This window comes from Ailuropoda melanoleuca, chromosome 14, assembly GCF_002007445.2.
Source record: "Ailuropoda melanoleuca isolate Jingjing chromosome 14, ASM200744v2, whole genome shotgun sequence".
In the NCBI taxonomy this organism is placed as follows: Eukaryota; Metazoa; Chordata; class Mammalia; order Carnivora; family Ursidae; genus Ailuropoda; species Ailuropoda melanoleuca.
This window is the reverse complement of record NC_048231.1, coordinates 47,603,396-47,612,654: the sequence shown is the minus strand read 5'-3', so window position 1 is coordinate 47,612,654 and position 9,259 is coordinate 47,603,396. Positions and strand designations below refer to the sequence as shown.

Below are 9,259 nucleotides of genomic sequence, written 5' to 3'. Positions count from 1 at the left end.
CCCCCCCGCTTGTGTTCCCTCTCTCGCTGGCTGTCTCTCTCTCTGTCAAATAAATAAATAAAATCTTTAAAAAAAAAAAAAAAAGAAGAGACATATATGTCAGTGAAACAGAACTCAGTGTCCAGGAATAAACCCACATGTAGAGGGTTCATTTCAACAAAGGTACCAAGCTAATTCAGTGGGGAAGGGTAGTCTTTGCAATAAATACACTGGGGAAGCTGGTTACCTGTACGGAAAAAAGTGAAACTGGACCTTTTCCTCACACCATACTCAAAAATGAACTCAAATGAATCATAGACCTAAATGTAAGAGCTATAAATGTAAAACTTTCAGAAGAAAACTTGGGGGAAATATTTTTTTTAACTTTGGGTTAGGCCACGATTTCTTAGAACACAAAAAAAGCATTAATGTTAAAAGGATAAAATTGATTAATTGGACATCAGCAAATTTAAAACTTTGCTCATCGAAAGATGCTCAAGAAAATTAAAATGCAAGCTGCAGTTTGCGAGGAAATATTTGCAAAACCTGTAGCTGACAAAGGACTTAAATCCAGACAATGTTTTCAAACGTCTTATTCTTGTAAAAGAAGTAAAACTCAACAGTAAGAAGACATACAACCCAATGTTTAAAAAAATGGGCACAATATTTGAGCAGACACTTAAAAAGAAGATATGCAAGTAGCCAACGATCACATGAAAAGATGTTCAAACTCATTGGTCATTAGGGAAATGCAAACTGAAACCCCAATTAGATGTCACTACATACCCACCAGAGTAATTCACATTAAAAAGACTGACAAAACGAGGTATTAAAGAGGATGTGGTATAACTAAGACCCCGAGACGCTGATCTCTTGACAATGTATAATGTAATTGCCACTTGGGAAAAGAGTGCGACAGTTTTTTTAAAGTTAAACACCTACCTGTTATACGCAACTAATGAATCATCGAGCTTTACATCGGAAGCCTGGGATGTACTGTATGGTGACTAACATAATATAATAAAAAAATCATTAAAAAATAAAAATAAAAAATAAAGTTAAACACCTACCGTATAATCCCGCAATTCCTCTCCTGGGTGGAATCAGCCCAGTCTGGTACACAGATATTCCAAACAGCACTATTCATGACAGTCAAGAACTGGAAATAACTCAAAACATGGTACATTCAGACAACAGAGTAGAACTCAGCAAACTGCATTAATGTACATAACAAAATGGATGAATTTCAAAAATTCCATGCTAAGTCAAAGAAGACAGACCCAAAAGACGAGGTGATTTCATTTATATGAAATTTCTTGGAAAAGGCAAAACTGTGGGGACAGAATTAGAATCACTGCGTCTGAGACCAGGGATGGGGGCCAGGCTTGGTTCCAAGGAAGGGTAAGGAGATGATGGAGGTGTTCTAAAACTTGCTTGTGTCGGTGGTGGCGTGACTGTATAAATAAAAGGGTGAATTTTATGGTATATATAGCATACCTCAAAAGCTGTTAAAAATGATTCTAAGAATAGTTAAAGTAGGCTGTCCTAAAGGGGAAAAAATAGACGAGTGTGGGGTATATTGTAAATTTGCCTTTGTCCTCCCTGGTCTCCGGGCTCAGGGAGCAGCCATTCAGCAGAGAGGAGGAAGGTAGCTGGCCTCAGAGCATGCTTTCGAAGCCAGGTTTGGCCACTTCCTTCCAAGAGAGCTTGAGTATAAAGTATCCTTATTCATACTTCTTTTGTCATCAGTCAAATGGGAATTGAATCGCCTACAAGGCAGAGTTGTCTCAGATGAGACCTTGTATATATGGCACTTAGAACATTGTCTGGAACACACGAGGTGCTCAGTAAATATTAGGCATGACTTGTTTTTATATGTGGTTACTTGTGAAGATTGTTGCCTAGTTGTCAGAGGAAAGACACGGGCGAGGAGACTGCTAATGATCTTAATCTTTGGGTTTTTTTATTTTATTTTATTTTATTTTTAAGATTTTATTTATTTATTTGACAGAGACAGCCAGCTAGAGAGGGAACACAAGCAGGGGGAGTGGGAGAGGAAGAAGCAGGCTCCCAGCGGAGGAGCCTGATGCAGGGCTCGATCCCATAACTCCGGGATCACGTCCTGAGCCGAAGGCAGACGCTTAACGACTGAGCCACCCAGGCACCCCTGGGTTTTTTTTTTTTTTAAACATAGTTTCTGAGAGTTGTTTCTAAATAGAATTTTAGACATACTGTATTAAATTAGATTTGAGGATGGACAGAGATTGTGACTAACAAAACCACAGTGTCAGCAGGCATGACAGATCCCACACAGAGACTGGATATTCAGCAGACATTTGAAAGCACAAATGATGAAAACCTGTTCGATCATTCTGTTATCCAAGGGATAAAATTGAGTCGTGTATTTTAGATGAATCAGACCTGAAATTGAGCTTTAGAAAATCCCATGTAAATAAGTGGGTTCTGACCTGAAACTGCCTGTTTCTAAGGTCCATTTGATTGTGGTGGTAGATGTTATCCACTATGTTCCCATAAAAAGTTCGGTCAAGGGGCGCCTGGGTGGCACAGCGGTTAAGCGTCTGCCTTCGGCTCAGGGCGTGATCCCGACGTTCTGGAATCGAGCCCCACATCAGGCTCTTCCGCGATGAGCCTGCTTCTTCCTCTCCCACTCCCCCTGCTTGTGTTCCCTCTCTCGCTGGCTGTCTCTCTCTCTGTCGAATAAATAAATAAAATCTTAAAAAAAAAAAAAGTTCGGTCAAATGTTTATTTATGCTTCAGCTTGTTCCAGAAAGGATTTAGTGCTGCTCACAGAGTTATAATACAAGGTCATAAAATAACTGAAAATGCAAGAGAACGGAATTAAGAACAGGAACCAGAAGTGAAGTTAGCATCCAGGGGGTAAAGCCAAGCCCTGCACACACATGAGGACTGACCCCAAAACGGGACCTCTAGGCTTTCCTGCAGTCAACTCAGTGACGTAAATAAAAACAAAAACACAGGGGCGCCCGGGTGGCACAGCGGTTAAGCGTCTGCCTTCGGCTCAGGGCGTGATCCCGGTGTTATGGGATCGAGCCCCACATCAGGCTCTTCGGCTATGAGCCTGCCTCTTCCTCTCCCACTCCCCCTGCTTGTGTTCCCTCTCTCGCTGGCTGTCTCTATCTCTGTCAAATAAATAAATAAAATCTTTAAAAACAAAACAAAACAAAAAAAAAACACAGGTCTCTGAAGATTAAAAAATAATAATAAAATATAAAAAGCGCTTTCTTCAGAAATGCAAAAAAAAAAGTATTCCTGATACTAAAATTCGCGATATTTTCCATAAGTCACCTTAGAAGGAATAGCGGTGTTGAGCACGAGGAAGAATGTTTTTACGCTCAACCTAGTGACAATTTCTACCCTCACCGCGTGTGAAAGCAGTTCTTCCCAAGACCTGCGTGCGTAGCCAGCGCGTCAGCTCCAAACCACCGCACAACACTCCCTTCCAGAGACAAGAAATACGCTTTGGGTTCTTATTTCAAAAATGAAAAATAGATCTCAGGTGTTAGTGTAAGCGAGAAGTTGTATCAGCAGGGATACCATGCAAGAATTTGTATTCTTCATATTTCCTATTGTCGTATGATTTCCATTTTAGAGCCGTTATGAGGAATTTAAAAGGAAAAGAAAAAACTTGTTACTCGTCTGAAAATCTTAGTTTAGCTTTGTACTTCATGTGGAAAAGGGAGACGTAGACCGCAGTACCAGGAAAATGCTGTAACACGAAATGGAGGAGTTAGATATTTGCATTTTTTTTAATTTAAATTTTGATTGAAAAATCAAGATGATGCTATGAAAATGTTAAAGCCTTGCCTTTGTAAAAGTATGTTTAATTTTGGTATCTTTATCATTTTTACTTTCTGTAACATAACGCAAACTCCCTTGGTTTTTTCATTTTTTTTTTAATTTGAGTAGAGCTGAGACACACTGTGAAATTAGTTTCAGCTGTACAACTCAGTGACTTGGTAAGCTTATAAGTTATGCTATGTCAAAGCCCTTTAAATAAAAATAACAAACGTTTGCATATTTCATTTGCTAAATACATGAAGATCGCAAGGCGATTCTCATTCAGTAATATAGAAAAAAACTAAGAAATGTCAGTAATTTTCTTTTTATACTCTCAATTTCTACATATTCTTAGTTTTCAAAAGCAGGTTACATTTCTCTGTGAATCATCTTTTTTTTTTTTTCAGGCACACACACAACCCTGAAATTAGTTTTATTTAATAATACTCATCTTAGTTGCTAAAGGAGGCATACCAAAGTTACTCCTCATATTTATTTCCCAGTTGGTTTCGCAAATGCATGAGGACTCTAGCCTGGCCCTGGACTGCCAGACAGGCTGCGTTGGCTGACTGAATATTTAATGGTTTTACAGAATCATTTCTCTATTTGTTGTCATATTCTGAGTTGAGATAGTGGTATTGTGGCTATGATTTTTTTAAAGATTTTTTTTTTTTATTCGACAGAGATAGAGACAGCCAGCGAGAGAGGGAACACAAGCAGGGGGAGTGGGAGAGGAAGAAGCAGGCTCATAGCGGAGGAGCCTGATGTGGGGCTCGATCCCATAATGCCGGGATCACGCCCTAAGCCAAAGGCAGACGCTTAACCGCTGTGCCACCCAGGCGCCCCTGTGGCTATGATTTTTAAAAGCCTTTATCTTTTAGAAATAATGTTGAAATAAAATGATATGACATAAGAGATTTGCTTCAAAATAGTCAATGTGGGAAAAGGCATGAGTTATTTTAAAAAGTGAGAGAGAGAATTGGCCGTGTGTTGGTAAACATAGAGGCTGAGTCATGAGTGGCCTGGGGAATTCTCTTTACTTTTGTAGGTTGGACATTTTTCCCTAATAAAAGCCTGAAGGAATGGCAGTAGTAGCTATGAAATTTTCCACGAGGTTTTTAGAACCCCTTGAAAAGTAAACATGGAGAACCCTGGAGACCTGGCTATATGCTAGTCCAGTGTCTCTGTTCACCAACCACAAAGCCGAAGCGGAGATCGTTGTTGCTTTTGCGTTCCTCCGGTGTCGTCCAAGCATCTGCTTTAAAAACACAGTGCCCACAGTTGCTGTTTTCCTACCGCTGTCAACACGGACCCCAGAAACCGTGCATTTTGGTTCTCGATTCAAGCACTCCTCTAGAATGCTGTCTCAGAGGCTTCAGCTCAGACCGCTGAAGGAAAAAAATGTTCCTGACACCTGATCAAGACAGTAAGGAACTTGATTCAAGAAACTAGTATACTGGGGTTTGCAGGAGGGGAGAGAGATGGGGCTTGATTCCACATATCACCATGACACAGAGGTTATCAAATCACATCTTGACAATAGAAAATAGAGTATTTCTCATCTGGGGTGTGTGTGTGTGTGTGTGTGTGTGTCTTCATATGGCTCTTAGAAGAAAAACAAATTTTTAAGGAAGCCTATAAAAACTCCCTCCCTGGAGTGACGAGAGCAGCAGTGGGAGATTCCAGAAGGAGCCATGAATTGAGGGAGACAAAAACTGGGAGGTTCAGCTCCCTCCTTCATGGGGAGATTTCCCCTTCGTTGTCAGCTGTGCGTGGTTTGGTTTGTTGATGACAGTGAGCGGCCGGTCAGACGATAGGTGAAGAGACGTGGCAGACCTTTAAAGACTGCCCCTGATACTGGGATGTCAGACCCCATGGTCCCTCACCGCTCCTGCCCCTTCTAAGGTTTTGTACCTAATTGTGTACTCGTGGTTTTTCTTTTTTCAAAGAGGGCCCCCCACCCAGTACTCAGGTCCATCCTTCTTTGGAATTCTGAATCTTCAAGAAAAGAACCAGCCCTTTATTTTTTTTCTCCAAAAAAACCGATGGACACAAGGCGTCAGAAGCCCCAGGCCCTTCGGTGCAGATCAGGGATGGGAATGGGTGCTTCCCGAGGCTGCCGTGAGGGCAGGTGACGGACGTGGGAAGGGATATAAATATTCTAATGAGCGGGTTTGTGAAAATTTACGTAACTTCTTTTATATTTAGCAGCTGATGTGTTGTCATTTGCTTCCATAGCGATGTTAATTTAATTTGGGTAATTTTGGAAATATGAGTTCATAAAGCCACCTCTTACTTTGAGAGAAGGAGAGTTCGTGGTTCGGAGGCTCCTCCTTGCCGTGATGGATGAAATTGAGCTCTGGGCCCACATGGGCTTGAGGGAACCAAAAATCACAGTTCGCATGTAACTCGTAGTTTTAAAAATACCAAAAACCAGTGAATTAAATTCCCCAAAGAGTGAAATTTTCAAGGTTTCCTTCTGATGTACCTAAGGTTTCTGGGCCGAATTGAACCCATCTGCTCCGTCATGGCTATTCATAATCACGGCTCGCGGGAACGTTAAAAGACAACAGCAAAAACAGAAACCTACCGTTGCAATAGACATGCTTTTCACTGCTGAACTGACAGTACCACTAGGCAGGTGACTGAGAATGAAGAACTTTAAAATTATTGTTAAAAGAGCTGTTGTATATATAGTGGATGAATGCCACAAAATTACTTTTGACATGTAATTTTCATTTGGGGGAACTTTCTGGAAGGACAAGCGTGTTTGGCAAGTTGAATCGAGCGACAGTAACACAGGTGCATCCATTCTCATCGTGCCGATCTCATGTCCTGTGCATTTTACTGTGTGCGAAGTCGACTCCTACAAGGAAAACAATTCGTGTGCTACCTGCAAAAATCTTTTGGGCTGTTTCTTTTTACTTTTAACTTTTTAAAAGATTCTAACACCTGTGCTTTCTTATTTCGAACTTTCTCGAATGTCAGGAATTCTTCGATCACGTGAAGAAACTCTGGGATGATGAAGGCGTGAAGGCGTGCTTTGAGAGGTCCAACGAGTACCAGCTGATTGACTGCGCCCAATAGTAAGTGAGCTTCTGGGCACAGCCTGGCCTCTCTGAAGCTACCCTTACACCCTCGGTTATGCTGCCCTCCCAGGGTAACTGAACTCTCTTGAGTGCAAGGAACAAAGCGTTAACATCTTCCTACAGGAGTCAGCTTTGAAAAGGGTACAGGTTCGGTAGATGGAAAACTGAAACTCCATCGGGAATCAGTGTTTCAAGGAAGAACCAGAAACAGGTGTATTCATTTTACTCAGACCCTTGTTTTCAGTTCTGTTCATCTCTTTGCTTTCTATAAAATTACAGGCGTATCTATAAATTAGAATGTACTTAGATATTTGTTATTTTATTTTCACTTTGGAACAGGGCCCCCAGATTAAATTTTAAAATAACATCCACATCTGTAACCAAGCCCAAGGTCTTACTTAAAGTAATAAGGACTCATCCTATACATGTTAGAAGTAGACCAGAACACTGAAAGTATATGGTAATTAGATAGGCAAAGCCTTGATGAAAAAACGTAATGAGGAGACATATGAAATTAAGGAAAGTTCTCTGGTGCCTAGACTGGCTCATTGTTTTTCCCTGAAATGCTCATTTTCCCATCTTCCTTTGCTATTTTAGATTCATTCTATAACCATTAGACAATAGTGGGCCCGGGAAGAATGTTAGTCAAGAACTTCTAGATACGTTTGCTATTTTGATAACAAATACTGCTAAAGTTGTTTTATATAACTCTTAGGACAGCAAGAAATGAGCACTTTAACATTTTAAGTCTGTAAACTCCAAAAATTCATACCTGTGGAAAGGATTCCGTAAGCACACAATCTGGGAATTCACAGGAGTTGGAACCCACTGGCGGAGCTACGCCGTGAATACCGATTTCAAGGAGAGGGTAGCTGTGCGGCCACCCCAGCCCCTCCTCATCCAGAGGAACTCAGGCACCATCACCTCCAGAGAAGCCAATGACAAGGGTCCGAGGACCGGGTGCTGGCCGTGTCCTAGGCAGTGACAAGAAGCCAGTCTGGGGACAGATGGGTAAGGGAAGAGTGGCCATAAACACATGAGAGAGGTCAGTGAGGCCAGAGACCTCCCGGGTGCCAAAAGTCCTGCCAAGGACCTTGGATTTCTCCTAAATGCAGTGAGTGGCCATCCGCTCCATGAGATATTCGGGGTCACTCTGGCTGCTGTGTGGAGAATTAGTAGAGGGCAACAAGGACCCGAGTGGGATGGCTCGGTGGCAGCCACGGAGGTGAGCCCTGGGACCCAAAGGGACAGAAGGAGGTGGTGAATCAGAATGCCGGGGGCCGAGGAAAGTGGGGATCAAGGAGGACAGCAGGGAAGGTCACGGTGCCATTTATTGAGAGGGAGGAACCTGGGAGATGTTGTGTATGGGGGGATGGGACAATACCAAGCTCTGATTTGGAGAAGTTAGGGTGGGGATACCTGAGGGGATTCCCAAGGGGAGAGATGAAGCAGACGGCTGGTTGTAGGACCCTGGAGCTCAGACTCGGGACTGGCAGAATATATAGAGCTCTGACAGGGCCCTGGACAAGGACGTTCAAACCCCAGAGGTTGGTTTCAGGAGGAAGAGCCTAAAACCACGTCTGAGTAGGCGGAGAGGAAGGGGGAGGATCTCAGGGTTGAGATGGGGGAGGATTGATGATGTTAAGAAGATTCACTTAACCTCGTTCTTATGATGACCGAGAACTGGCTCATCCCCCCCACCGGTCCATGAGCATTTGGGCCGCAAGCATTTGGTGGGCGGCAGGTGTGCCTGGCAAGCGGTCTTGGTGTGGCAGGGGTAGTGAAACGGCCATACACAGCGCCCACCTGCTGTATACACACTGCAGTGAGCCCCAAGTGCATTAATGGCCCTCCACGGCATAGGCAGAAGAAGCCATTTACTAATTAAAAATTTGTGTGAACTAGAAACCTATTTAAAATTTCTCGTCTCCTGCCATGTTTAATCATTCCTTCAAGGCTTACCTTAAATCAATATTCCCGTTTTAAATCGGCATGCCCTTTAGTTGATGTTTGTGAATACACTGCTGGGGTTACTCTCCTGTCATTTGGTGTGTCCATTTGCTTCCACAAGAGCCAGGCTGGTTTAGATTTGGGTGTGGAGGGGGGCAAGCTTCCCAGGGGATCTCAGACGCCCCCTGGGAGAGTCTCAGGAGGCACATCAGTTCCTGAAGGGCCCTTATCTTTCTTTCGGGCTCTCACTAGCTCTGTCTCCAACATGTTATCTCAGTTGTTTAAAAGCCACAGTGGGGGCGCCTGGGTGGCACAGTGGTTAAGCATCTGCCTTCGGCTCAGGGCGTGATCCCGGCGTTATGGGATCGAGCCCCACATCAGGCTGCTCTGCTATGAGCCTGCTTCTTCCTCTCCCACTCCCC

The 9,259-nt window shown here is 43.0% G+C and overlaps 1 protein-coding gene across 1 annotated transcript in view; it reads left to right on the top strand.

The window, feature by feature from the left end:
- Positions 1–7,344, top strand: part of LOC117795923 (guanine nucleotide-binding protein G(olf) subunit alpha-like) — a 93,857-nt gene extending 86,513 nt beyond the window's left edge. The window contains exon 5 of the mRNA XM_034642141.1: positions 6,787–7,344. Coding sequence (XP_034498032.1) covers positions 6,787–6,885 — 99 coding nt within the window. The 3' untranslated portion in view covers positions 6,886–7,344. The remainder of the gene's footprint in view (positions 1–6,786) is intronic.
- The last annotated feature ends 1,915 nt before the right edge of the window (positions 7,345–9,259 follow it).